Source organism: Micromonas commoda, chromosome 8 (genome assembly GCF_000090985.2).
Source record: "Micromonas commoda chromosome 8, complete sequence".
NCBI classification, from domain to species: Eukaryota; Viridiplantae; Chlorophyta; class Mamiellophyceae; order Mamiellales; family Mamiellaceae; genus Micromonas; species Micromonas commoda.
This window is the reverse complement of record NC_013045.1, coordinates 840,189-867,256: the sequence shown is the minus strand read 5'-3', so window position 1 is coordinate 867,256 and position 27,068 is coordinate 840,189. Positions and strand designations below refer to the sequence as shown.

Genomic DNA, 27,068 nt, shown 5'->3' with positions numbered 1-27,068 from the left:
CGCGGGGGCGAAGGGGGGGCGATATGTCCCAACTCCCCCCGGCCTTCCCGCCGCGGTCGAGGCTAACGGTATCGACGAGCGGACGACCGGTCGATGCGCCGACGGGGGATGCTCATGACGTATCACGGGCGCCGCCGATGGGGGTGGACTGGGACGAGGAGGCCTCGACTCGCGGGGATTTGGAGCGCCTCTCCGGAGGCAGCGACTTCAGCGGCTACGCCGATAGCGTGTTCAGCGGTGATTCCGGGTACACCGGCCTCTCTGGGGTGAGTGGCGCGTTCCACAACCGGGCGTTGTTACCGCCACGCGTGCGCGGCAACCCGCTCCTCGATCCCACCGCTCCCGACTACGACCCGAGCGAACACCTCAAACGCCTGACCGAGAACGACGCCTCGGACGACGCCGACCGCTTCTCGCTCGCGCGCGGGCTGTCCATGGGCCTCGGGTCCCTCGCCCTGGACGACGGATACGACGCCATCTCCACCTTCGAGGGAACGTCCAGGTCGGACGAATCCCGCGCGAGGTCGGCGGCGCGGCGCGACCCGGACCGGCGACGATACGGCGACATCACCACCGCCGCGAGCGCCGCGGAGACGGGGGACGCGGGCGCGATAGACTACGCGCACAGGCGCGGGGTGGACCTCGACGAGATCGACGGGGACGGACGCGCCGCGTTGCACGTCGCGGCGGAGCGGGGCGACGTCATCGTCGCCAAGCGGCTGATGGAACTCGGCGCGGACCCGAACGTGGAGGGTCCCTTGGGCCTGACCCCGGCGCACGTCGCCGCGTACTGCGGCAACGTCGACGTGCTGGACGCGGTGCTGGACGGCGGCGGGAACACCAACGCGCGGGATAGGGATGGGAGCACCCCGCTGCACTGGGCGTGCTCCGCGGGGAGGCTTCGAAGCGTCCGGCGGCTCCTTCGCCGCGACGACGTCGACACGGGCGTTTTAAACGAAAAGGGGCTCACCGCGAGGGACGTGAGCGAGCGCGAGTCGTGCGCGGCGGCGGTCATAGAGTTCGACGCCACCGCGACGGTGCACAACCTCGCGGCGGACGGGAAGCTTCCGATGGTCAGGCGCGCGCTGGACGACGCGTGGAAGTCGAGGCGGACGACGGAGGAGGTGCTCGAGTCGACGGACGCGGCGGGGGAGACGATGCTCCACCACGCGTGCCGCAACGGGCGTCTCGAGATGGTGGAGGCGCTGTACGCGGAGTACGGCGCGAACCCCGACGCGAGGTCCGGCGTGGACGGCGCGACGCCTCTGCACCTCGCCGCCGCGGGGGGACACGTGGAGTGCATGCGCGTGTACGCCGTCAACGCCGGGTTTCCCCGGCGGCTGCAGCAGCGCACGCTCATGCGCACGAGATCGTCCAACGACGGGTCCAAATCCGGACGGACGAACGACGATCTGTTCGAGTTCGACGACGACGGCGACGACAGGGCGAGGTGGCTGAGGCGGATCAAGCGCGTCGGCGCGGGGGGCGAGGCTGTCCCATCCGGGTCGACTCCGATCCACATGGCGGCGCAAAACGGTCACGTCGCCGCCGTCGAATTCCTCATCGACCAGATGCACGCGGACGTGGAGGCGAAGGACGACGAGGGAAGCACGCCGCTGCACGTCGCGGTGGCGCGAGGGCACGTCCACGTCGTCGCGTGTCTCCTGCGACGAGCCGCGAAGGTGGACGCGGTTGACGAGCACGGGTGCCAGCCCCTTCACCTCGCCGCGGAGCGCAACAACGCGGCGGCGATAAAGATGCTGTTGGAGAGAGGCGGCGAGGAGCTCGTCGTGGCGAGGAACGCGTACGGGCACCTACCCGTGCACCTCGCCGCGGCGATGGGGCATTTCGAGGCTGTGACGACGCTGTTACCGGACGAGCCGGCAAACTCCGGGGACAACTCCGAAGACGAAAACAGAGAAAATTCACCCGCGAAGTGGTGGGAGCGCAACAGCGGCGACGCGAACGACGCTTTGCACGCGCTGCGGGTCGCGAAGCGCCGAGCGAGGGAAAAGGATCGCGCCGCGCGCCAAGATCGCCGCGCGAGGAAGCCCGGCGAGCCCTCGCGCGGCAGGGGCGTTAACGTCGGCGGTCACCTCGGTTGGACGGCCCTTCACCTCGCGGCGCACGGATGCCACCTGGAACTCGTCGAGCACCTTCTATCGATACCAGGCGCGGACCCGAGCCCCATAGACGCGTCCGGCGCCACGCCTTTGCACCTCGCCGCGGAAGGAGGGTCCACCGCGGTCGTCGAGGCGCTCCTGTCGGCCAAGGGAGTGGACTCCACCCTCCGAACCGATGCGGGATTCACGCCGATGCACATAGCCGCGATGGCCGGGCACTCGGCCGCGACCCGCATGTTCATACGCTACGCCCGGGACAGGGTCGTCGCGATCAAGCAGCGCGCGAGACTGGCCGCGGACGAGGCGAGGGCGAGGGGCGAGGACGCGTACGCGGCTGCGGAAGCCGTCGCGGCGGAGGAATTCGCCGAAGACGACGCGGGTGAGATTATTAACCTCGACCAGCCCTCGTCCTCGGGGTACACCGCGCTGCACCTGGCGGCGATGCGCAAGCACGGACGCGTGGTGCAATTGCTGCTCAACGAGGGCGCGAGGGTGGGTGTGGTTGGCGACGACGGGAAGACCCCACTTCACCTCGCCGCGCAGAGCGGCGCACACTCGGTGGTGAAGATGCTGCTTCGCGCGACCAAGGGCGCGGCGGCGGCGGTGGTGAACGATCGAACCAACGCGGGCGAGACGCCCGTGCTGCTCGCCGCGAGGGGCGGGCACATAGATGCCTTCGACGTGCTCATGCACGCGGGCGCGGACCCGTTCATCCCCGACGAGCGCGGGAACAGCTCGGTGCACGCGGCGTGCAAGTCCGGCAGCCGCGACATATTCGTCCGGCTTCTCAGCCACGCGTCTCGGGCGCACCTCGGCATGGAGGTGTTCCGAGTGCCAAACTCGAGCATGGAGCGGCCGATACACCTCGCGGCGAGGAACGGCGGCGTTCACCTGGTCAGGTGCCTCATCGACCGCGGCGCTGATCTGTCGGCGGGTGACGATCACGGTCACAACGCGCTGATGGCGGCGTGCGAGGCGAACAACCCGGGCGCCGCCGCGCTCATCATCGACCAGGTGAAACAATTCGGATCCGAGGTGCACAACGACCTCACCATGGCGCAGATGCGGTGGCGCACGCTCAAGCGCGCGATGCCCGACCTCATCGCCGCTGTGAAGCTCGGGGTCGACCCGATGGCAGAGAACGGCGCTTCCGAGCAGGCGCTCATTGACATATCCCTGCAACGGATGGGAATATCCGACGACGGGTCAAAGATGCGTCGTTCGGCGTCCAAACAGAGCGTTGGGTTCATGGAGGGCGAGGACGGCCATCTCTACGCCATCGACGAGGAGTTGAGCGACGAGGAGAGCACGGAGACTGAGAGCGACCTGGGCGGCAAGGGATACAGCCTCCTCGCCATATTGGAGAAGGCCAGGGAGCAGTACAAGGTTCGCCAGCGCGACCGCTACGTCAACTACACATCCCCGACAGACGGATACAGCGCCCTGCACATAGCCGCGGAGAAGGGACTGACAGCCATCGTGCGACTGCTACTGGACTGCGGTGCTAACCCTGATCTTCCTGACGGTATTCGCTCAAACTGCGCGCTGCACTTTGCGGCCAGGGAGGGACACAGGAGGACGTGCACCATGCTCGCCAGGTGGGGCGCGAGTCAAAAGTCGATAAACGATATTTGGTACACGCCTTTACACCTGGCGGCAAAAGAGGGCGACCTGGAGATCGTCGAGGCTCTGCTCGACGCGGCGGATGCCGCGGGATGCCTCGCCGAGGTCATCAACTACCCACGCAAGGATGGCACGTCGCCGTTGCACTCAGCCGTCGAACAGTCCCACGAGGACGTGGTGCGGACTCTGCTGAACCGGGGCGCAGACTGGGACGCGCGAACGATAAGGAACGAGTCGGTCATGCACGTCGCCGCGAGGACGGGGCACACGGGTATTCTCAAGATGATATTGAAGTGCCGGGAGGATGCGATATGGGCGCTTCGGGAGGAGGACGGCTCAGAGTCGGATGGGGAAGGGTCGGGAAGCGACGACAGCGAGGCTGAACTCGAGGACGACCCGATGGGCTCGCGCGACCACACCGAGAGCATGCCCCTTCACTGGGCTGCCGAGAACGGGCATCTCGAGGCGGTTCGCATGCTAATAGCCGCCGGCGCGAGCCTCATCATCGGCGGCATGTGGCGGGGATCCACAGCGGCTCACCTCGCGGCTCGAAACGGACACCTGGACGTCGTCCGCCATCTTCACGGCGTCGGAGCCAACCTAAACGCTCAGGACATGTGGAACTACGCCACGCCGCTGATCCTCGCCGCGGAGGGTGGCCACACCGACGTCGTACGGTTTCTCATCGACAGGAGGGTTCGACTGGACGTCGAAGACAAGTTTGGGACGACGGCGGCGCAGAGCGCGCGGACGCCGGATATAAGGAACCTCATCCACTTCGAACAGGTTCTCCGCAAGGCTGTGCTTGTCATGCACGGCGCGACGAGGTTGGACCTGTTCCTGGGATGGCGAGACCACGTGTTGTACGGCAAGGCTCTGCGCGCGAGGGACAGCAAGGGCACGTGGCAGATGGTGTTTGCGCTCTTCAGCGAAAACATCACGGCGCGATACTACTGGCTCTGGCGCCAGTGGGAGCAGCGCGGTCGCAGACGCAGACGCGCGCTCGGCAAGAGACTCGAGCCCGTGGTCGCCGCGATGGAGGCCACTCCTGGGTTCGCGGGCCTCAGCCACGCGCGGGTGGTTGAACTCGCTGAGAAGATGTCCAAGGTTGAGGTCGACAAGGGCCACGACGTCTTCACCGAGGGCGACAGCGGCGATAACGCCTATTTCGTCGTCGTCAAGGGTAAGGTGGAGGTGTTCATGACCGTGGAACACGAGGAGAGCAAGAAGGGCGAATCCGATGACGGTTCCGACGTCGAGGTCGTAACGACTCTAAGGGAGACCAAGGTTGCGAGCCTCAGGTCGGGCGTCGGATTTGGTGATTTGGCGCTGAGGTTCGACGCGCCGCGAATGGCGACTGTCCGCGCCATGCACAAGACCAGCCTTCTTCGACTGGAGCGCGATGACTACCTCCGCGCTTTTCGCGAGGAGCGCGACGCGATGGACGCCGCGGGGTTGAAGAAGCTCGCCGAGGAGCTGTGCGAGGCGGAGGAAGGCTTGGAGCCGGACGAGGCTGAGACGAGAGCGGCGGCGGCGAAGACGACAATCGCGCCGGAGGATCTCGTCGCGGTCAAGTCGCTTCCCCGCGCGCTGGAGCCGTGGGAGAGGGAGCTACTCGCCACGCTCCTCACTGTCGCGCGTTACGACAAGGGCGAGCGGCTTCCCGTCCCCCTGAGCGAGGCGGATCGACTCGGCATCAACAAGTTTAAGCAAGCCGCGATGCTGCTCAAGCAGCAGACGGAGAAGAAGGCCAACGCGGCGGGGCTCGGGGCGCTCGACAAGGAAGACGGGTACGTCGGCGTCGTCATCTCCGGTGAGATCAAGGTCACGTGCAGGGTTTCCAACACCGGCGGGTTCGTCTCCGAGAGGGTCGGACCGGGTGGGCACTACGTAGCGCTCGCCGAGAAGAAGTTTGGTGAGGCGACGGTGTCGAGGCGCGGCGCCGTCTCCGTGGAGGCTGTCTCCGCCGAGCCCGTCGTCTGTGCCCTCCTTCAGGGACCCGACATCAAAGCTCTGCCCCGTTCACTGCAGGAGCTGATTTTCGATGGAAGGACCGTCCCTGTGCGTTGGGATCCGCTTCCGAGGAGCCTCGCGAGGTCCACGGCGGAGTGGCCAAAGTCTCGGCAGGAGGAGGACGAGGAACAGGCAAAGGCGGACGAAAATTCCAAAAAAGACAAATCCAAGTCCGACGATGTAAATGACGACGACGACGACGACGACGACGACGACGACGACGACGACGAGCTGGTTATTGATGATCACGGCATGAAAGCTGAGCTGGTCAAGGAGCTCACCGAGGCGTTCCACTTTGTCGACGCAGACCACGGCGGCGACATTGACGAGAACGAATTAAAGTCTGCGGCTCGAGCGCTTGGCTTTGAGCCCGACCAGAGAGAGCTCAAGGCTATGTTCGACGCCCTTGACGAGGACGGCGGGGGCAGCGTGGACCTCGGCGAGTTCATCAGTAAGGTGACCGAACGCATCGCGGAGGTGACCCGCGACGACGCGCTCGACGTCGGTTTCGACTGCTTCGATTTGGCGAGGAAAGGGTTCATCGTCCTCGAGGATGTAGCCGCGGCGGCGAAAACTGTCGGCGACAACGTCGGCTTGACCGAACTCGACGAGCTGATGAACCTTGGCGAGGCGGACGCCAACGACGATGGAGAGATTGACAGGGACGAGTTCGCGACGATCATGGACTCGCACGAGACAACCGCGCCCGAGCGTAGGGAGATTATCCGTGAGGCCATCGCCAAACAATCGGAAGAGGCCAAACGAGCCGAAGCCGTCGCGGAGATGCTGATGGAGTACCGCGGCGAGGGTAACCTCCGTCAACACCTGCGCGATATCTTCGCCGACATAGCGGGCCCGGATAAGGACCCCGAAGAGGACGAGATCGACGTCCGGGATCTGATCGGAGCGCTGAAGCGGGACAGCGACGGGGACGGATCCCTGAGCGAGATGCTCCAACTCCCGCGACGCCTCCGGTTTGACGACGGCTCGCGCGATCGGTTCGAGACCATCTTCCGGGAGATCGACACCGACGGGAGCAAGACGATCGACTTTGGGGAGTTCTTCGCTTACTTCAGGTCGCTGAAAAAAGAGAGGTGCGGGGAAATTGTCAGGGCGGCGGTTGAGCGCATGCGAGAGGACGACTCTGACTCTTCTTCTTCATCGTCCTCCTCTGATGACGAAGGTGGAGACGACGACATCGCGGCGCTCGTCGAGGAGGACGAGAGACGGCGCAAGGAGGAGCCCGAGGGCGTCGATGCCGTCGCCGCGGGGACCGCCGCGCTTGCCAGGCGGTGGGCCAAGAAGGTTCACGGGAAGGAAAAGATCAACACGGTTGTGAACACGGGCGCAGTCGCCGCGGCGGCCATGGCGCAAAGGTGGCAAAGGAAGACCTTCGCGCACAGGAACGAATAGACACCAGGAAGGACGTAGACACCAGGAAGGACGTAGACACCAGATAGCTAATGATATAGACTAATACGCCCACTTGAACGACGCGTCCTTGACTGCGTCTGTGACGCCCACGGTTTGCCACCTCCCGTTTGACTCCCAACTCTCCAGCCCGCCACGAATTTCTCCATACACGCGAGCTCCGCAGGTATCGAGTCTCATCGCCTCCCACCACTCCGCGGTTCTCGGCCGACCCGCGAAGACATCCTTCCACCCAAAATGTTTCGGGAGGATGTACTCGATGAACACGTACGTCGGGAACAGCGCGGCGTCCGCGGTTGACGGCTCCCTCCCCGCTACGAACGGTCCGTCCCTGAGACTCATGGCGCCCTCTATAACATCAAGCTGTTTGGCAACCTCCGCGAGCTGATCCGCGCGCGTCTTGACGTCCATCAGCCCGCGGTACATGCAACCTTGGATGGGAACTATGTAAACGTCGTGGATGCGGGTTGCCAGCGCGCAAATCGCGCGCGTTTCAGGGTCCTCAGGTTTGAGCTCAGGGCCAACCTCGGAGTACTCATCGCAAATCCACTGAGAGATGACCTCGGACTCGGGCAGCGCCAGGCCGTCGGCGGTCATGAGCAAAGGCATCTTGCCCTGGGGATTCATGGCGAGATACTCCTCGGACTTGAGGCCTCCGACCTCGGAAGGGTTGGTGATGGCGAACTCATCCTCGAGCTGCTTCCAGTAGATGATTAGCCGGCAACGAGCGCCGTTGTTGGAGACGGGAACATCAAACAGGACGTTCTTGTCCGCTGCCACCGTCTGAAGAGACGCGCGACGGGGCGCCGAGGCTCGAGACGTGCCGCGAGACGCGCGACGAAACGAATTGGTCGGTCGGATGAAAGGAAGCGAGGCGACGGTACTCATGACGTGCGCTGTTTGAGACTGCCGCCTTATCGAAAGCGCAGTTGGAAGTTTATTATCCGCCGATTAAATCTGGAAACCCTGCTCTACGTCGCCCAGTGTCGCCCACGCCGCCGGGCTGCGGATCTCTGCGATCATGAGCACAGCGCCGCGATGCGCTGTGGGTGCCATCCGAGCGCGCGCATCTTCGCGATTCGACTCGAAATTCGCGGCGGGCGATTACCTACGACAACCCCTCCACTCAAGAAAACAGCGAGGGCGCTGCGCTGTCGTGTGGCGGGCCGAGGTTGCCGAGCCCGAGGCGACGCGCGGGCGCATCGAGCAGGACAATGTTGACGCGCGCATCCGCGCCGAGCGCATGGCGGTCCGCCTCAAGCTCGCGAGCACCGCGGGAGCGAAGACAGGCGTGGGACGTCCCTCCTCGGCACCATCTTTCGACGCGAGGATCGCCGAGGCCGAAGCCACCAACAGGTCCAACAAGTCCAAGCTCATCGAGGAGGAGCGCGCGGCGGTGCGCGCGCGCATGGGCAAGTTTCGAATGAATCGCTACGCGTTCGTCAACACCGGCGCGAACACCGGCGTCTTCGATCGCGTCACCGGCGAAGCCGCGCCCGTCAACGACGACGCCTTCGCAATCGAGGACAGGGTCGACCTCGCCAGAGAACGCGTCAAGCAGGCGCAGCAGGAGCTCGCCAACGCCAAAGCGGAGGCGGAGGCGAAGGAACGCGACCTCGGCGAGCGCGTAGCGAAGCTCGAGAAACTCGCGGGGGAGTTGGCCGATAAACGAAAAGAGGAAAACGAGGGGCGGGACGGCGGCCGAGGCGCCGAACGGAAGGCGGTGCTCGCCGCGATGAAGGAGATGAGGGTCGACGGAGAGGCGGGTGGCGCGGCGGGTCCGTCGACCACGGCGGCGGGTGCGGGTGCCAAGAAAATAGCCGTCGCCACGTCGAACCCCGCGACTGCTTCGCCGATCGAGTCGCCTGAAGACGCCAAGGCTCGCGCGGCTGACGCCATCCGCGCGCGCGCGAGCTCCAGCCTGAGCCGCCTGAGAAAGCACCGCAAGTCGCGACTCTCGCAGGCGTCCAGTCTGCGAAAGACGCCGGTGACGTCAACCGCCGCGCAGGAGGGAAACACGGTCGCGGAACACGACCCACTGCGGGCCGCCGCCGCCGCATCCTCCGCATCGGCGGCCAAGGAATCCGAGGAGGCTTCCGGCAAGGGACAGAACCAGCAGACGGCGGTGATTCCCGCGAATGACGTGCTCCCAAAGCCGATATTCGTCCTCTCCGACTGCACCGGCGAATCCGCGGCGAACACCTGCCGCGCGGCGCTCGGCCAGTTCGAGGAGCTCATGAACCTCTCCATGCCCACCAACCTGTACATCTTCCGTTTCCTCAACGACGGCGGCGACGCGTACAAGATCGTGCAGCAGGCCAAGGAGGACGACGCGCTCGTGGTGTACACGCTGTCGGTGCCCGAGATGGTCACCTCGGTGATGACGGCGTGCAAGCTCTACGGGGTCCGCTCGGTCAACCTCTGGGGTCCACTGTTGGAGTCCATGGAGGCGCACCTCATGATGACAAGGATCGGTGTGCCGATGACGGAACGCGGCGCGTCCACCGTCTCGCGCACGCACACTTCATCCGAGGCGCTCAGCACGGATTACTACCGCATGATTGAGGCTGTGGAGTTCACGCGACAGATGGACGACGGAGCCCGACCCGACAAATGGAAGGATGCCGACATTCTGATCCTCGGCGTGTCCCGCACGGGCAAAACACCGCTGAGCATTTATCTCGGGCAGCGTGGGTACAAGGTCGCAAACCTACCGCTCGTACCCAGGAACGGTCAGCTCATGGTCCCGAAGTACATCGACGACGTGGACCCAAAGAGGGTGTTTGGTTTGCTGATCAACGGGGAAGTGCTTCACGATATTCGCACCAACAGGCTCTCGTCCATCGGGGTCAAGCGCGAGGACAAAAGCGCGATGGAGTACTCCACCATGCGACAGGTGACTCAGGAGCTCAGCTTGGCGAAGGCGCTATACGCGAGGAACCCCGACTGGACGGTTCTGGACGTCACGCACAAGGGCGTGGAGGAAACCGCTGCACGAGTCATGAAGATTATGTACCAGAGCGAAAACGCAAACAACTACTCTCTCATGAAAGCGACTTAGCAAATGCTTGTAGTTCAACGATCATGGTAGAGGGTTTATTAAGGAGAACGGTATCAGGCTTGTCGGAAAACTCATAGACTTTGCGAGCGAAAGCTATAGCTATCCCTTTCTACCCTATTTGGCGCCACCTTCTAAAACTTGGTAGCCAAACTGATTTCGCGTCGCCAGAGTCTCCTTCGTCCCGAAACGCCCATCCATACCACATTCCGAACCCGCTTCGCTCCACCTCCGCCCTCACGCACCCCGCAATCAACACGCTGCAAAGCGTAGATTGATGTAACTTATCGCCATTGATCACCCGCCGATGCGAGGGGACCCCAAGCAAACATTCGTCCACGTCCACCAAGGGAATTTTAAGAGTACGACTCAGCTTGCGCATCGCGCAGTTGAGTCGATCAGAGAGAAACGCGGACTTATGCTGATAGCGATAGTCGAGCGTTGATGTTCGCAATATGATACTCTTGGAGTGCCGCTTAATCTCGGAAATCACAGCGGTTGCGTTCGCGATCCACTCGGACTCATGGAACTCAAATTTATTCTCGACAATCCTGGACAGATCCCAAGAGTTGGATGCGAGAGTGACAGCCTGGGGGAGAAGTTATCGTATCGTGAGGAGGTCAGTGTCGGCGACGAACACACCATAAATACATAATCAAAACTGTTAGGGCCAGTCGCGCACCTCGATCCAAGGTCCGTGATGTTTTATCGTCAGCGTCAGCAGATGCCCCACGCGCTCAATCGTGTTTGGCGGCACCCCTTCATACTTGTGCGAGGTGTTGTATGGCTGATGGTACGGCGGATCAGGCGCCATCCCATACACAAGCCAGTACACCCATCGTGTTCGATTGTATTTCTGGTCAAAGCATATCGCCGCAGCATGACCCCTATTCTCGGGTGTCTTCCATCCGAATTCATCGGGATACAACTCCCACGGTTGATGAACGGTGTATCTGTAGAGTGGATCGTTCATCAGTTGGAAAACATTTGTGTCGAGGTGTCGGACTCTCAGGTAGAATCAGGGCGAGATTGGAAGTTGGGACGTACCCGGAAGAGTAGCACCATTTTGTGACGATTTCCGCATCCTTGGAGTCGCCGAAGCTGACGAGGTACCCCGGGCGCATGTCCTCGTCCCCGAAAAACGCTAGCGGCTCGCTTATTAGTGCCGATTCACTTCGTTTGCACATGCTGCTGCCAAACTCTTCTCTGGCTTCGTCAGCAAGCCGCTCGAGCTCGTCGGCTTCCCTCGCTTGCTTCGCCCTTGCCTCCGCGGCATCCATGGCTGGGCGAAGATCCTCAGCCTCGAGGTCTTCTATGGATTCTGTGGGAGATGCCTCACCCTCGCCTCGCGGTGAGGAATCTTCTCCACCCGTCACGGACTCCTCCGTGGTATTGGTCCGATTCGTCTCGTTGCCCGCGGGAGCCATGGTCCGATTCGTCTCGTTGCCCGCGGGAGCCCTGCCTATTTCATCCGAAGGTTTCGCCAAGCGCTCTTCCTCCGGGACAGCTGACGCTGCTGGCTTGGACTCGGGGGCGTCGCCGCGCGCGGCCGCCTCCCACCTCGATCGCAGCGTCGCCGGGTCCAACCGGCCGCTTTCCTCGACGGCACCACGCTTCACACCACTGGGCCCACCGATCTGGTCGAGCGTCCGGTCCGTCAAGCCCCGCTCGTCATAGCCTCCTGCACGTACGCATATTGTAAACGTATGGGAGAGCAGGATAGCCACGAGGACCGCCGCCCGCCGCATCCTCGTCCGCAGTGCCGCTCAACCCTGCACTTCAAGCTGTCAAATGGCCCAAGTTCCAGCCGGGAAGAATGTTCCCGCCAGGCTGCCAGGCTGCCAGGCATTTGACGAATCTTAACCAGTATTTGACATGGATCTCAAACTAAAACACTGTTGACTCTTCGGACGGATAACCCTTACGGATTCACGGAATAAGTCTTTTTCAAGCCTATTTCCTAACCTGTTGGCATACATGTGCTGTGATATGTTTGCACAACAGTTCGAGTGCGAACGTGAAAGAATCTGTGATAAACACATCGCCGCCGGCTGCAAATTTTCTGCGACTGCACGGCGACGATGGTGCGATGGTATGCGAGCGTGAATTGCGGAGCGATGCTAGTGCGCGTATCGGGCGATCGCGTGCCCTTTACTGCTGCGCGCACTGCACCCTCTGGCCACCCTCGCCCTCGTCGTCGGAGTCGTCGTGGGCCTGCTTCTGCTGCTGCTTGTTGCGGCGCATCTCAGACTCGATGTCGACGTCGTGCATGGTGCACTCCTCGTGGTCGTCGGTAACGATCGGCGCGGTGGGCTTGCCGAGGACGTTGGCGAGTGCGGCGAGATCGTCGTCGGAGAGGTCGCCCGGGGCGGGGAACTTGACGGTGAATTGGATGAAGAGCTTGCCCTTCTGGAAGGGAGACTGGTAGGTGGGCATGCCCTCGTCGTACACCGCCTTGAAGGAGTTGGGCTTGATGATGTCGCCCTCGTTGGTGGCGATGACGAGCTCGCGCTTGTCTAGATGGGTGACGGTCATTTGGAAGCCGCAGAGGGCCTCGGCGAGGGAGATGGTCTTCTCGAGGAACAGGTCGGGGCCCTTGCGCTTGAACGTGGCGTGCTCCTTCTCCTGCACGACGAAGATGATGTCGCCCGGGACGGTGCCGGGAGCCTCGTCGGCCTCACCCTGGAAGACGATCTTCTGATTGTTCACCATGCCCTTCTCGATGTGCACCTCCAAGACCTTTTTCTCCTGCACCACCTTCTGGCCGTGGCACTGCCCGCACTTGTCCTTCTCGCTGATGACCTGCCCGGAGCCGCGGCACTCGTTGCACACCGTCTGCATCTGCTGAACCATGCCCGGGGCGATCTGCCTGACCACAACGCGAACGCCGCTGCCCTTGCAGGTGCCGCAATGACCCGACGCGCCGCTCTTGCTACCCTTGCCGTCGCACTTGGGGCACAGCACGTTCTTCGCCAGGCTCAGCTTCTTGGTCACGCCGTTGTACAGATCCTCCAGCGACACCTTCAAGCCGTGCACGACGTCCTCGCCCTTCCTCTGGCGCTGGCGGCCGGAGCCGCGGCCGCCGCCGGGGCCGAAGGGGTTACCGCCGAACATGGCCTCGAAGATGTCGAAGGGGCTGCCGCCGCCGCCGCCGCCCATGCCGCCCTCCTTCAGGCCCTCCTCGCCGTACTGGTCGTAGATCTCCCTCTTTTCGGGATCGCTGAGCACCTCGTACGCCGCGGTGACCTCCTTGAACTGTCATAGACGAGCGTGGGGAAGGGGTTTTGGTTCAGCGGATGCGTTCGGAACGTGTTTTGGGGGTTGAATACGACTCGGAACGACGCGGCGGGTCAGATCGCGATCTCGCGCCGGCGCGATCAAATTGTCGTTTTCTCTCACCTTCTCCGGGTCGCCTCCCTTGTCGGGGTGGTTCTTGATGGCCGCCTTGCGGTACGCCTTCTTGATCTCGTTGGCATCCGCGTTCTTGGACACGCCGAGGATGTTGTAAAACTTCTCGGTATCGCCCTGATGTCGGGAAAGGGCGTGTTCGAGCCATGGTCAGCGGCGGAAGTCGACGGAAGGAGGCGGGGGGGCGGCGCGCCAAAAAGAAGATCCAGGAAGAAACGGACGTCGGCAGTGGGGTGGAGGCGCACCTTCGGGCGCCCGGGCATGCCGCCGAAATGCATCGGGACGACTGTTCTTTGGCGGGTTTAAGCGCGACCCTTGAGTCTGGTGAGTTTACGACGAAGCTCGCGTTGAAGAGGCGCCTGACGTGTCTGATCGGGAGGCCGCCGACAGAGGCCAGAGTCACGTCAGTCCTTTTTTCCCTGCAGCAGTGCACGAAGGGCCACAAATTGACCGTGTCGAGTCTAACCGCATATCCATAGGAAAAGAATGCGAAAAAAGATGAAACGTTTTGGGAAATCTACAGACTGTTTGTCATGTATGACCTCAACCAGCCGCCAACCCTGAAAAACAGCAGGTCAGGCTTATCGATTCTGCACAAGCATCACACCACGTCACCGGCTCCGATATGGCAGCCGCACGGACCATGGCGTGCCTGAGCGTCGCGTCGCTCGCGCGACCCTTCTCTTCCCGCGTCTCGTCGGCCTCGTGCCGCGCGGCGGTCGTCGCCGGCGGGCAGCGCGCCTCCCTCCTGGGCGCCTCCCAGCCCAGGTGGGCGCTCGCGGCCACCTCTACCGCCCTCCGCAGGCGCGCCAACCGCGGGTTCCTCACCGTCGAGGCCAAGAAGAAGGGCTTCGCCGAGCTCCTCAGCGACATCGTCCCCAAGGACGAGGATTACAACGGCCGCCCTCGGCTGGAGAAGGGCAAGGTGAGCGCCAAGCAGCACGTGCCCAACTCCATCCCGAAGCCCCCGTACGCGGATACCGGCCACCTCCCGCCCATGAACGAGGACCCGCAGATCCACGACGCGGAGGGCGAGGAGAAGATGCGCGCCGCGGGCCTGCTCGCCGCGCAGGTGCTCGACTACGCGGAGACGATCATCAAGCCCGGCATCACCACCGACTTCGTCGACCAGAAGGTTCACAAGATGATAATCGACGCCGGCGCTTACCCTTCGCCGCTGAACTACGGCGGGTTTCCCAAGAGCGTGTGCACGTCCCTGAACGAGTGCATATGCCACGGGATCCCCGACACCACCGAGCTCAGGGAGGGCGACATCATCAACGTGGACGTCACCGTCTACCTCAACGGGTACCACGGCGACACCTCGCGGACCATCTGCGTCGGGAAGGTGACCGACGAGGTGCAGCGCCTCGTGGACGTCACGGAGAAGTCCCTGGCGGAGGCGATCAAGATCTGCAAGCCCGGCACGCCCGTGCGCAAGATCGGCGCCACCATCCACGCCATCGCGGACGAGGCGGGCTTTGGCGTCGTGGAGAAGTTCGTCGGGCACGGCGTGGGCAAGGAGTTCCACTCGGGTCCCACGGTGCGGCACCACAGGAACAACGACCCGGGTGTGCTGGTGAAGGGTCAGACGTTCACGATCGAGCCGATGCTCACGATCGGGCGGACGGCGGACAGGATGTGGAGGGACGGGTGGACTGCGGTCACCGCGGATGGCAAGTGGACGGCGCAGTGCGAGCACACGCTGCTCATCACCGACGACGGCGTCGAGATCCTCACCGCGTCGCCCATGAAGAAAACCGAGAGGTTTCCGGCGAAGGAGGCGACCGCCGCGTAAATGAAGCGATCCTAGCACCGTGATTCTCGTAAGACATTTCGTTCCACACGTGTAGTGTTGCCACAATCGAACGACAAAAAAATCAAATTCCTGCAGCCAAGTTTAACCGTCGCGTGGGAAATCCCTATGAGGCACCACAAGTCGGTGCGGCCCGGAGTCAAAGGCGAGGATGTCCGGACGAGGAGGACGGGGCGGCGGGAGGGGCGGCTTTGGAGGCCGAGGCTCCGCCGGGAACCCCATCACCATCGATGACGACGGCCAGCCCGTCATCGGCAACGCGGACGGCCCGCCGAGCCTCTACCCGCCGATGCCGAGGATGCCGCCGCCGCCGGAGCTCACCGAGCGCGAGGAGGAGCTCCTGAGGATCCACCGCAGGCTCAATAACTTTTGGCGAAACTCGTGCTACTACATGGACGACGAGCCGGAGGCTCAGGAGATCCCGGAGGTCAAGATAATGACCTACCGCGACAGGCTGGCGGCGCAGGAGAAGGCCAAGACGGAGAAGAAGGCCGAGCTGCACGACGTGCTGGAGTCATACAAGGACCACTTCCCCGAGGAGCTCTGGGCTGGACGGGGGAAAAAGCGCAAGCGAGGGGCCGGCGATGGGGCATCGAAGGGTGCGCGCGCGATCGGGGGCGCCGCGGATAGCGACGACAGGCTCGAGCGTCTCGCGCGGCTGGAGCAGGAGAAGGGGGTCGGGGAGGAGGATGTCGACGACGACGTGGAAAAAGCCGCGGGCGACGAGGACGAGGACGACGAGGGCACCGGCAAGCGGGGCCGGCCGCGCGTCAGCGAGAACGCGGACAGGAAACCCAGGCATAGCGAGAACAAGGACGGCAAGAAGGGCGGCGACAAGGTTGGCGACGACGACGACGGAGACGAGGATGACTTTTGGGACGACGACGACGACGACTACCAGCGCGGAGCTGACTACGACGACGACGAGGGATACGACGATGACCTCGGCGGCGGCGACGACGAGGAGGCGTTCTTCTGACGCACGCCGTGTTTTAATCCAAACGGACGGTACTGTTACATCCTAATAGACCCAGCGTTGAAATACCCCCCCCGCTACAATCTAGTTCATACTCCCTCCAGAGATCCTCGACATGATGAGTTGTCCGGTTTCGAGGTACCTGAGGGCGCACTGCGACAGGCACGCGCTCTCGTACCTGTCCAGGCTCGCGCCCGGCTTGGAGACGCACTTATCGAAGCACACATCCGCGAGCTTCGCGACCACCTGCGGTTGGATCAAGTTGGGGAGCGGGTCAGCCGAGCGGCGGTGGGTACCAGGGTTTGGCAAATCCAAGTCTCAGCGACGCCCGGGCGAGATCGAGGGCGGTGAGGGGCGACATACCTCGTTGAACATCGCCTTGCGCTTCTCCTCCTCAAGGAACGCGGCCATCTGCGGGTCAATGCTCTGCTGGGGAGCCATATCGAATTGCAATCCAGGGGATATGCGCTCTGAATGGAGCGGTCGAGGAGGGACGTTGCAAAAGCTCGGATGGTTCGTAGCGCACTCCAGCGGACGAGCCAGCGGAGGTCGGTTGCAAAACAAATGTATCTAACTGTTTGCCCATATAAAAATATCCGACCGACGCTTGGCGGTTACTTTTCCGCGGCTTGTTTGTTGTGCGACCTGAGCCGCGCTCTCACTCTCCGTCGCGCACTCGCCCTCCCACGACGACGAATGACGGACGAGACCACCCCACTCATCCCCACCAATGAGCGCGGGGCCGGGCCCCGGACGTGCGGCGCTCAGTCGGAAGCCGCTCGGAAGTCGCTCCGCGCCGATGTGATCGCCGCGTCCGCTGTCCTCTTCTTCGCCGGCGCGCTCGTCGTGGCGTTCCCGGTCCACAAGCACCCCCACGTGCCGATGGACTACTACGCGAAGACCGCGTACCCTTACACGCACCTGCGCCTCGGATCCTACGACGCGAACGACGTGTTGCGGACCGCGAGGGAGGCGCGGGGGTTCGCGCGAACCCCCGAGCGCACGGAGCGTTGGCTCGCCGATCGATCCGCGTGGATGGCGGACCCGGGGGACGCGACGGTGTTCCAGTGGAAGGACGGCGAGTTCACGATGAACCTGGTCAAGCCGACCGCGTCCGAGCTCGGGATGTCCGAGGAGCCGGTCACCAGCGACGCGATGATCAAGATGTGGGAGACGCACGATTACGCGGGTCTCGGCGCCATGGGCGGCGAGGGCAAGCACGACAGGGTGTTCAAAGCTTTCAGCGCGCTCGTCGTCGGCGCGATGCACCACGCGCCCGAGCGTTTCAGCGCGGGGCAGCCCCCGTTCCGCGTGGTGACGCACCAGCGCGACTACCTCGCGCCCCCTTGCGTGAGTAACGTCCCGAAGGGGTCGCGGTTCCACCCGTGCCCCGTCGCGAAGGCGTGGCGCGCGCCGGTTTTCAACTTTGGATCGGCGCTCAAAAACGGCGACGTCTTTCCCGCCGAGGTGAACATGCCGGACCCCGAGTTCATCGACGCCGTGTTGAGGAACCGGCGCCCGGCGCAGGCGGAGACATCCCCGCTGGGCGTGTCCCAGGACGGTCTGGCGCAGGCCACGTACTCAGCTCAGCCCACGCGGCCGTGGAAGGATCGCGTGGGCGTGATCGCGTGGCGAGGCGCCGACGTCCCGCACGCGCCGAAGATGCCCTTCGGCGCCGACTCGGGCGTCCGCGGCGAGGCGTGCGTCTCGCTCCTTCGCTCCGCGGGTTCGATGCCCGAGGGTGACGTCGGGGCGTACGTCGCCGGGAACCGTTCGGTGGCTTCGCCCGATCGCGTCACTTCCAATCAGCTCGCGGCGTGGGCCGGGTCCGAGCGCGGCGGCGACTTCGCGAGGCGGTTAACGCCGAGGTGGCGCGCCGTGCTGGGATCGCTGTCCCAGTCCCCCGAGGCGTCCGTCTCCCCCGCGGCTGCCGCGCTCGGCATCTCCCCCGTCTCGGTGCCGAGGAAGAAGCGGTGGCTGGACGCCAGGTTCACCGTTCTCGCGCCCAACGCTCCGTGTTCGTCGGCGCTCCCCGACTCAATCGTCGGCGCTCGCATGACACACGACGACAAGAGCGCGCACAAGTACCTCCTGGACATCGGCGGCGTGGGCGGCTCCGGTTGGATGGGGACGTTGAGTGACCTGGCCACCGGTGCGCTCGTGTTCCGGGTCGAGTCCCCCACCGCGGACTTTTACGACGGCGAACTGAAGGAGGGTACGCACTACGTGGGCGTGAAGCCGGACCTCTCGGACCTGCGGGAGAAGTACGAGTGGGCGCAGGCGAATCAGGAGGAGGCGTTCGCGATCGCCTCCGCGGGCGCCAAGTTCGCGAAGGAGGCAAATGCGCGTGACCTGTGGGACAGGTTCGTGTCCAGACCGATGGCGGCGGCGAGGGCGCACTACGACGCTCCCGGGCAGTTGGGCGAGCACGGGCGCTGGGAGGACGAGGGCGCCGAGGAGCTCGAGCGGAACCTCGTGCCCATCTACAGGTACGCTCCCCAGGGTAACATCCGGTGCGACGACTGCGAGGAGAGCCGCGCAGTTCTCGGAACGATCCTGATGCCCGACGCGGGGAGGGTCGCGCAGCTGGCATCCGCCGCCGCGGCTGCGAGTGGCGCATGACCTGTTCTTGTTTTTGTTAAATTTTCGCAAATATCCCGTATCCGATAAACTTCGCGGCCCCCACTTGGCGCCGCACCGTGAATGATGACGTCCATCAGCGCTCGCGTGTCTTTAGTCAAGAGCGGCAGCATCGCACTCCGGGCGAGACAAACCCGATGCGCGCGCCGCCGTGCGATGGTCACGCGCGCTGCTTCCGATACATCCGGTTTGGGGCTTCTGACTTGGCTGGGGCCGGTCATTCCGCAGGGAGTACTCGTGACTGGAGTGAAGGCGGGTTGGCGCGCCGCCTGGCAGACGATGATGACGGAACTCGCGCCCCAGTCACGAGACGGCGAATATCAACGCCCGAAATACGCCTTCGACGGCGCCATCGCGGAGGACCCAAAGGCAAGATTTCCCTCGGTGTCAGAGAGATACGTGTTGTATCTCGGGAATGCCTGCCCTTGGTGCCACAGGGTGAGCCTCACGGTCGCGCTCAGAGGCCTCGAGGATCGCGTTCGGATTGTCAAGATGACCGACGACGCTGAAAGAGCCAGTCGAGGCGGTTGGGTCTTTGAGAGCGACAGGCCCGACCCGGTGTTCGGCGCTCGAGACCTCCGAGAAGTGTACGATTTGCAGAGCGGCAAGTCCTACACGTACGAGGGTCGCTGCACAGCCCCGCTGATGGTGGACGCGGAGCGAAAGGTGGCCGTGAACAACGAGAGCGCGGACATCGCGCGCATGTTAAACGACGTGGAGTGGCTGGGCAGCGTGAACGGACCCAACAAGTCATCCAGATACGATGAGGGCTCGGTCCAGCTGAGGCCACCCGAGCTCGCAAACGACATAGACTCCCTCAACGACTGGCTGTATACCAAGCTAAACAACGGCGTGTACAGGTGCGGGTTCAGCACCAACCAGGCGGCGCACAACCGAGCGGCGGTCGACGTCGCCGAGGCCCTCGAGGCACTGGAGAAGAGGCTCAGGGAGAGCCGGTTCATGCACGGGGACAAGGTAACCGAGTCCGACGTGAGAGCCTTTCCGACGATTGTTCGATTCGACGCAGTCTACGCGACCCTGTTCAAGTGCTCTTCACGTCGCGTCGCGGACATGCCGAACCTCCGCGCGTGGATGCAGGACTTTTACCTGCTACCTGGTGTGCGCGAGACCGTCGACGTGGACGGATATCGAACGAGTTATTTCGGTCAACTCTTCCCGTTGAATCCGGGCGGGATCGTGCCCGTCGGCCCGACGGCGAAGGACCTCGGGTTGGGCCTCGACCCGTCGCGAGGAAGCCGCGCGCACTCGGACCTCTTCCACTTCAAGTGAACGAAGATTCGTAAGAGCTTTGTAAAATTATTCTTACCTATGCCGATTGTGTTTTGTGGATCCCCTCTCCCAGAGCTCGAGGACCACCGACTTTCTCACCGCGCCTTCGGCGACGAGCGGCGACACGCCGTGCCTCTTTTCCGAGCAGAATATCACCGCGTCTCCGCGACGTAAGTCCCTGAACTCGGTCCGCGTTCCGTCTCCGTCCCACGTCGCGAATACCCCTCCCCCGCCGTCGTCGCTCACCTCGAGATGCACCGACACGGTCAGCACGCTCCCTTGGTCCCTATGGTTCTCCTCGGTGACCCCCCCGCCGCTCGAGTAGTCGTGATACTCCGCGGACCTCAGAAACACCGGCCGACCGGGCAGGAGACCCCACCCGCCCCCGCTCTCGCACCGCCCCGCGTCCGCGTCGAACGCGGCCCGTAGAAGCCTCGCGCGAACCGCGGGCGCCTCGGTCGCGAGCGCGTCGTCCGCGTGAAGGTGCGTGACGCGGTGCGTTTTTAACGAGTGGTACGCGTCCTCCACCTCGCTCCACGCGTCGTCGCCGCCCTCTCCCATCGCGTTCGAGAGTCTCATCGCGAGTGCCTCTCCCGACGCGTCGTCGTCGTCCTTATCGTCCTTATCGTCCTTTCCGTCGGTGCCCCCGCGTCCGGCGTCGAGCCTCGCGGCGAGTTTTTCCACTGCGCGAATGTCGGCTTCGCGAAGGACCCCGCGGGCAATCGCCGGCGCGTGGTTCGCGACGGCGTCCGGGCCGCAGTCCACGGCGCTCGGCCTCGAAGACGCCCACTGATGCACGCCGATGTCCCTGGGCGGGACGACGAACACGCCGTACTTGGCGTGCACCGGGTCCCTGTACACGTGCCATCCGTCCGGGTTGGCGTCGGCGTCGTCAAACGGGACGCCGTCGTTGTAGTCGATGCACGAGTCCAGCGCCTCGACGCAGGTGACGATGGCGAACGGCGTGGGCGCCTCCTCCCACTCGCGCTTGAGCCACGGCGACATCGCCTTGAGGCCGTGACCGGTGATGAACAGGAGGAGCACCGAGGGCGCGGGGACGTCCGGGCCGAGCGAATCGTCCGTGCCCAGCGACCCCGAGGGCATGGATGTCATGTCGCGGAGGAACCACGAGCACCTGTTGTCCACGTCCGCGCCCAGCCTCGACGCGCCCTCTTTGCACATGTCGAGGCACGGCGCGTCGATCTCCACCCCCACGCACCTGCATCCGTACCTCGCGGCCGCCTCGTGGAGTATCCTCCCGTCCCCGCAACCCAGGTCCCACAGCACGCTGTCTCCAGTCAGCCTCGCCGCGTCGAAGACGTGCGGCAGCCGGCTCGCGGCGCACGGCGCGAACGGGGAGACGGAGCGCGGGCCCGCGTGCGACCACGGCTCTTCGATGTACAGCTCGCTGGTCAGCACGTAGCGCCTCGCGAGCTCCGACTGCTCGGCCTCGCACAGGTCGAGGCTTTGTTGTCCGGCGTCGGCCATCGCGCTCCTGAAAAGTGTGGCGAGGTGCCTTCTGCTCGTACTGCTGGGCGCTCGCACTCCAAGCTGACCGATGAAAGAACTTTCTGCCGACTGAGATCTCGTATCGAAATTTACGCAAAAACCTTGCTGCCGTGCTACCTTGGACCAATCAGTGCTGCCAACTCGGACTCGACGAAATCCTAAAAGTGCGCCTGAGTTGACAACCAACCAGTCCGCGAATGGCGCGTCGTCCGGGGGCGGGTTCGGTTCGCTGGGAATGTCGTTTTGCGAGCTAGATAAGCTCGTCCTGACAGACGATGACCTGGTGTCGGCAGGGTACAGGGCTCACCCCTTCGACAAGGAGGGAAACTACGTCGGGGCTCCCACGGTGCGCGCGCCCGAACAACAAAGAGCCCCGCATTAATGAATAACAAGGGCACCCAATTTCACCGGAACCGCTTTGACGACGCGAGGCGCATCCATCGTCCGTTTCATCGATCCACTCGTGCTGACGTCTGCGTTCCCATAAACAACAGCCCAAGGATGAAAAAGAGCGCCTCGCCGCGCTGCACAAGAAGCTCCTGCTGGACACCAAGCCCGACAAAACCCTCGACGCAGTGACAACGATGTGCGCTGAACTCTTCAACATACCTGTCGTGCTCGTGTCCCTCCTGGACTCCCACCGGCAGTGGTTCAAGTCCCGCGCGAACTTCAGCGTGACTGAGACGGGCAGACCCGAGTCCTTCTGCGCGTGGACGCTGCTGCCCCTTGATCCGAAGGTCTTACTCGTCCCCGACGCGCGAAAGGATCCGAGGTTCTCGGAGAACCCGCTCGTGGTTGGCGAACCGCACATCCGTTTCTACGCGGGAGCGCCGCTGCTGGTGGACGGGTTCAAGCTGGGCACGCTGTGCCTCATAGACTTTGAGCCCCATCCCGAGGGCTGGTTCGACAGTCACAAGCTCCAGCAGCTCGTTTCGTGCGCCAAGCTCGTGAGCCACGAACTCAGTAAACCCGCGCACCAGCCATGGCTCGGCGAGGCGATGAACGCCATCAAGGAGGGGGTGTTCTTGCTAGACTTTGCTGTCTCGCCGGGAAACCCAGACGGCATGGACATCGAAAAGACAGACGACGTGAGCACGAGTAGCGTATCCGTCGAGGATGCGGAGCGCGGGGTGAGCTCAATGAGCATTGCGGGCTCGAGTGAAGGCCACGATTACCAAAACGAAACGCCGGTGATAAGGAAGCAGAACTCGAGTAAGTCCCTCAAGTCGATCTGCTCGTCGAAGAGCCACATAAACATTGGCGACACCGAGGGCTGCATCATATACGCCAACAACGCGCTTAAACGGATGACCCAGGCTGACGTGAATGACACAAAATTTGAGAACAGCGTGGTGGGGAAGACTTTGGTCAGCATGTTTGGCGATACCGTCACACCAGAGACAAAGGCGAAGCTTTCGCAGGCGCAGGATGACCTGCGCCGGGCGGCGAAGCGGAGGCAGGCTGAGTGGAAAGCCGCGTTGCGCGGGTATCAACAAGAACCCAACCCACCGACGGAGATGCAGGTGCTAGAGACGGCGCTGAAGGAGTACAGGAGCAAGGACGACGACTCGGTCGAGTATGACATCCGGATTGAGGTGGACGTGCACCTGCGAAACCACGAGGACCCGCGGCGGGTGGTCCTTTCCATGACTCATTTACCCATGGATAAGGCCGGTTTCCAGCACATGGTCGTGCTGGCCACCGCACGGGACGTGACGGACGAGTACAAGAGCAAGCTGCAGATGAAAGAGGCCAAGGAGAAGAGCGAGGCGATGGTCATTGCCAAATCTTCGTTCCTGGCGAACATGAGCCACGAAATTCGAACGCCGCTCAACGCAATCATCGCAGGCAGTGAGCTACTGTCGTACATCCCGGATCTCACCGCGGAACAGCGCGAGCTGACGGATATGGTCATCAGGACGTCGCACACGCTCCTGGCGCTCGTATCAGATGTCCTGGACTTTTCCAAGATTGAAGCTGAGAAATTGGCACTCAACGTCAAACCCTTCTCGATCGAGTCGTGCATCGACCTCTCGCTAGAGATGCAGAGTATCAAGGCGAACAACAAGCGGCTCGTGCTCAACTATTGCATCGCGTCGAATGTACCGCAGCGGTTGCTCGGCGATGACATGCGCATCCGCCAGGTGGTCACCAATCTCATCTCCAACGCTGTCAAGTTTACCCCAAAAGGTTCAGTCGAGCTGAAGATTCGTGCGTTAGAACAAGATGAGGACGAGACACGCTCGCTGGAGGATGTGAGACACGCTGATGCGATGTGGGATCTCGTCACTGGCGAAGCCAGCGGGTCGCCCCGAGGCCCGTCAAGCGGCGACTCTGTCACGCTGCTCTTTGAGGTCATTGACACCGGCGTTGGCATCCCCCCCGATGACCAATCTGAGCTGTTCACCGCGTTTCACCAGGTCAACTCCTCTCGAACAAGATCGCAGCAGGGCACTGGCCTGGGTCTGGCGATCTGCCTCAAGCTGGTGCGTCTCATGCAGGGAGACATGAGCCTTGTTTCTAGTGGCGTTGGGTGTGGATCGCGGTTTGCATTTACAGCCAAGTTGGGCAGGGATGTTCAGACGATGCCCTCGTTGAGTCCTGTGGCGGCGACGCTGCTCGGGCGGACCATTTTGGTGGTGAGCACATGCGATTCCTTTGTCCGAAACGCGAAATCCTTGTCCACACACGCGGGTCTGCTTCCCGTTGTGTTGAACGACAGTCAGGCCAGAAACCTGCTCAAGGGAAGCGAGGGATGGGGCGACGCAGTGGGCATTCTTATCGATCGCGAGTACATACCCAAGAGCGCGGTGCTATCGCCTCATCTGCGCGAGGAGTTTTCGGCGATGTTCAACTCGGAAGCCGTGCCCGGGGCGGGCGCCCGGCTGTTGGGGCTGAAGGACAAGCACGTGCTCGATGAGGCAGACGGGAAGTACTTTGACAGCTGCAGCGAGTTCATCAACATGCTCAACGTGGCCGTGATGCAACATACCCGCGCGTACGAGTCCTCGCAGCAGCGGCTGACGTGTCCCGACACCTTGGCCCCTGACACCAAGGGCCGGCGCATATCCAGCGACGCCGTCACCAAACCGGCGCCGAGCGTGATGGTCCTCACGTTTTCGTCTGCGTGTGTGCTGAGTGACCGCGTCACCGTCAACGCCAAGCCCCTCATCAGCCGCAACTTCGTCGACTGGATTGTTGATGTCGTTGAGAAGTGGACACTGCCCAAGGGTGCTGAGAAGCTCAAGCAGAAGCCCAATATTCGGCGGTCGCCGTCCACGGTGGGGCTCACAAGCGCCGAGCGACTCGAGTTCCAGAAGCAGTCCACGCTGTTTGAGCTCGAGCCCGACGCCAAGGCGCAGGTGCGGGTACTGATCGCGGAGGATAACCTGATGAACCAAAAGGTTGCGGTGAAGCTGCTTCACTCGGTGGGGTTCAGGGCTGCCGTGGTGAACAACGGGAAGGAGGCGCTCGACTTATTCGTTGAGAAGGCTGACGCAGGGGAGTCGTTCGACCTTATTCTGATGGACCTGCAGATGCCGGTCATGGACGGGCTACAGGCGACGAGGGAGATATTCGGGCACGTGCTGGCGCGGCCCGGGCTGGCCAGGCCGCACATCGTTGCGCTCACCGCGGACGTGGCTGAATCGGTGGTGGAGGAGTGCAAGGCATGCCAGATGCACGGGTTTATCGCAAAGCCAATCAAGCGCGAGAAGCTGAACACGCTCATGGAGAAGATTACGATGTGGGTAATGGAGGGGCGACAGCCGCAGTACGAGCTGGACGGCGATGGGTGGACCTACAGATAAAAGGGCCATCGAGAAGCGGGCTAATAGAAAATGATTTTACCTTCGTACATGACAAGACTAGTAGCTGGTTTGCCGTCAGGTTCAACCCAGCAACCGCATGAGACCGAGGCTGAGCGCGCCGAACGACATGATAGTACCGACAGCGTATTTGATGACGTCGTTTTTGGCCGCCTCGATCGTGGTTCGCATCGCCGCCATCTCCCTGTCCAGCCGAGCCTCCGCCGCGGCCATTTTGTTGTCCTGAGCTGTGAGGTCGTCTCTGATGCGCCCACGCTCCAGGTTGAGGTCCAGCTTCTGCGAGCTCGTCACCTTTTCGTGGGTGTACCTCAGCTCCGCCCTGAGCTTCTCGCACTCCGCGAGGACCATGTCGGCCATGTGCTTCGAGTTCGCAGCGGCCTCCCTGTGCCGCGAGCCAATGTCCTGCTTGAACTCTCTCAGTTCGCTGAGCTGCCCCAGAATGTGCCTCTCAAGGTCGGACTTGGTCGCGAGCGGGTCCACCGAGGACTTTGTCACCGCCAGGGTGGCCCTCGTGATCGCCTCCGCTTGCTGCGCGCTGAAGCCCGCGCGCTCGAAGCCACGCAGTAATTCGAGCGTGTCGATGACCACGACGGACGGGGAGGGTGGGAGCCCACTCTGGAACCCCCTCTCCATCTGGGACGCGGCCCTCGAACTCTCGAGGGGCGCCTTGGCTACGACCTCGCTCTCGGCGGCGTGCCCGCGGATCCTCGCCTCCGCGGCGGTGGAACCCGTAACCGCGGGGGCGGGCTTGGCGACGGGCTTGGCGGCAGGGTGCTCGGCCTGCTCCTCGCTCGCCTTGCCCACAGCCTGAGCCGCGTTGGCAGCCAGGCAATTATTGGACGAAATTGGCCGAGCGGGCTGGACCCACGAGCCGAGGTGTGCGGGCAGCTGCGACCTGGGCTGATGATATCGCGCGTGCACGAGATCTTTGTTCGCGCGAAAAGCGGAAACAACGTGGGAAAGCGCTCGTCGCGACGCCATGATAGTCGCGCGACGTGTTGCTCGGCGATATGTGTTGACAGCTCGTCTGCTTGTGCAATGCTGCCCAGCTGCCAAATGACTGACCAGGCATTCGACGCGTTTGCTCTTGTTGCTTTTTTTCGACGGCTGTCGGCGAGGGCTCGACACATCCGCCAGCGCCAGTAGATTGCCTACGGACGATGGCGACGATGCTCCTCAAAGCGCACTCGGCGTGGATGACATCGCCTCGGCGCGTTATGCTCCCCGCGATGCCGGGCGGCATCGCTGGCGCGCGCGTTCCGCTACGTGGTGTCGCGTTAACCAACCGCCGCGTTTGCACAATCGTGTCGGCGGCGGAGTGGCCTGGGATGAAGCGGGAGAAGAACGCGGCGGA

General features: G+C 63.2%; 13 protein-coding genes across 13 annotated transcripts; 7 read left to right on the top strand and 6 right to left on the bottom strand.

Moving 5' to 3' along the window:
* Window positions 1-23: 23 nt before the first annotated feature.
* MICPUN_60802 (ankyrin repeat protein) lies at window positions 24-7,252 on the top strand (the record flags this gene model as incomplete). The annotated part of the gene is made up of 1 exon (XM_002508214.1): window positions 24-7,252. The coding sequence occupies one exon, from the start codon at window positions 24-26 to the stop codon at window positions 7,170-7,172; it is 7,149 nt and encodes a 2,382-aa protein (XP_002508260.1). The 3' UTR covers window positions 7,173-7,252.
* On the bottom strand, window positions 7,233-8,078 carry GST (glutathione s-transferase; the record flags this gene model as incomplete). Its single annotated transcript, XM_002507924.1, has 1 exon — window positions 7,233-8,078. The coding sequence occupies one exon, from the start codon at window positions 8,076-8,078 to the stop codon at window positions 7,233-7,235; it is 846 nt and encodes a 281-aa protein (XP_002507970.1).
* A 133-nt stretch (window positions 8,079-8,211) lies between these two features.
* MICPUN_60800 (hypothetical protein) lies at window positions 8,212-10,251 on the top strand (the record flags this gene model as incomplete). Its single annotated transcript, XM_002508213.1, has 1 exon — window positions 8,212-10,251. The coding sequence occupies one exon, from the start codon at window positions 8,212-8,214 to the stop codon at window positions 10,249-10,251; it is 2,040 nt and encodes a 679-aa protein (XP_002508259.1).
* A 109-nt stretch (window positions 10,252-10,360) lies between these two features.
* Window positions 10,361-11,996, bottom strand: MICPUN_60799 (predicted protein; the record flags this gene model as incomplete). Its single annotated transcript, XM_002507923.1, has 3 exons — window positions 10,361-10,837; window positions 10,931-11,255; window positions 11,296-11,996. The coding sequence occupies 3 exons, from the start codon at window positions 11,994-11,996 to the stop codon at window positions 10,361-10,363; spliced, it is 1,503 nt and encodes a 500-aa protein (XP_002507969.1).
* Window positions 11,997-12,399: 403 nt separating this feature from the next.
* On the bottom strand, window positions 12,400-13,919 carry MICPUN_97775 (predicted protein; the record flags this gene model as incomplete). Its single annotated transcript, XM_002507922.1, has 3 exons — window positions 12,400-13,503; window positions 13,648-13,773; window positions 13,902-13,919. The coding sequence occupies 3 exons, from the start codon at window positions 13,917-13,919 to the stop codon at window positions 12,400-12,402; spliced, it is 1,248 nt and encodes a 415-aa protein (XP_002507968.1).
* Window positions 13,920-14,299: 380 nt separating this feature from the next.
* On the top strand, window positions 14,300-15,454 carry MICPUN_83973 (predicted protein; the record flags this gene model as incomplete). Its single annotated transcript, XM_002508212.1, has 1 exon — window positions 14,300-15,454. The coding sequence occupies one exon, from the start codon at window positions 14,300-14,302 to the stop codon at window positions 15,452-15,454; it is 1,155 nt and encodes a 384-aa protein (XP_002508258.1).
* A 169-nt stretch (window positions 15,455-15,623) lies between these two features.
* MICPUN_60796 (predicted protein) lies at window positions 15,624-16,451 on the top strand (the record flags this gene model as incomplete). Its single annotated transcript, XM_002508211.1, has 1 exon — window positions 15,624-16,451. One exon carries the CDS (start codon window positions 15,624-15,626, stop codon window positions 16,449-16,451), a length of 828 nt encoding a protein of 275 aa, XP_002508257.1.
* Window positions 16,452-16,532: 81 nt separating this feature from the next.
* Window positions 16,533-16,889, bottom strand: MICPUN_84315 (predicted protein; the record flags this gene model as incomplete). Its single annotated transcript, XM_002507921.1, has 2 exons — window positions 16,533-16,694; window positions 16,812-16,889. 2 exons carry the CDS (start codon window positions 16,887-16,889, stop codon window positions 16,533-16,535), a joined length of 240 nt encoding a protein of 79 aa, XP_002507967.1.
* A 69-nt stretch (window positions 16,890-16,958) lies between these two features.
* On the top strand, window positions 16,959-19,070 carry MICPUN_60794 (predicted protein; the record flags this gene model as incomplete). Its single annotated transcript, XM_002508210.1, has 1 exon — window positions 16,959-19,070. One exon carries the CDS (start codon window positions 16,959-16,961, stop codon window positions 19,068-19,070), a length of 2,112 nt encoding a protein of 703 aa, XP_002508256.1.
* Window positions 19,071-19,244: 174 nt separating this feature from the next.
* Window positions 19,245-20,378, top strand: MICPUN_84542 (predicted protein; the record flags this gene model as incomplete). The annotated part of the gene is made up of 1 exon (XM_002508209.1): window positions 19,245-20,378. One exon carries the CDS (start codon window positions 19,245-19,247, stop codon window positions 20,376-20,378), a length of 1,134 nt encoding a protein of 377 aa, XP_002508255.1.
* A 33-nt stretch (window positions 20,379-20,411) lies between these two features.
* Window positions 20,412-21,866, bottom strand: MICPUN_101948 (predicted protein; the record flags this gene model as incomplete). Its single annotated transcript, XM_002507920.1, has 1 exon — window positions 20,412-21,866. One exon carries the CDS (start codon window positions 21,864-21,866, stop codon window positions 20,412-20,414), a length of 1,455 nt encoding a protein of 484 aa, XP_002507966.1.
* Window positions 21,867-23,572: 1,706 nt separating this feature from the next.
* Window positions 23,573-25,696, top strand: MICPUN_84309 (predicted protein; the record flags this gene model as incomplete). Its single annotated transcript, XM_002508208.1, has 3 exons — window positions 23,573-24,098; window positions 24,204-24,463; window positions 25,190-25,696. The coding sequence occupies 3 exons, from the start codon at window positions 23,573-23,575 to the stop codon at window positions 25,694-25,696; spliced, it is 1,293 nt and encodes a 430-aa protein (XP_002508254.1).
* Window positions 25,697-25,721: 25 nt separating this feature from the next.
* MICPUN_108797 (hypothetical protein) lies at window positions 25,722-26,712 on the bottom strand. Its single transcript, XM_002507919.1, has one exon. The coding sequence runs from the start codon at window positions 26,693-26,695 to the stop codon at window positions 25,778-25,780; it is 918 nt and encodes a 305-aa protein (XP_002507965.1). The 5' UTR covers window positions 26,696-26,712; the 3' UTR covers window positions 25,722-25,777.
* Between the last annotated feature and the right edge of the window lie 356 nt (window positions 26,713-27,068).

What these genes read in the sequence shown, in the direction of transcription:
- MICPUN_108797 (XM_002507919.1), bottom strand. Translation starts at nt 26,695, where the DNA reads ATGGCGTCGCGACGAGCGCTTTCCCACGTTGTTTCCGCTTTTCGCGCG.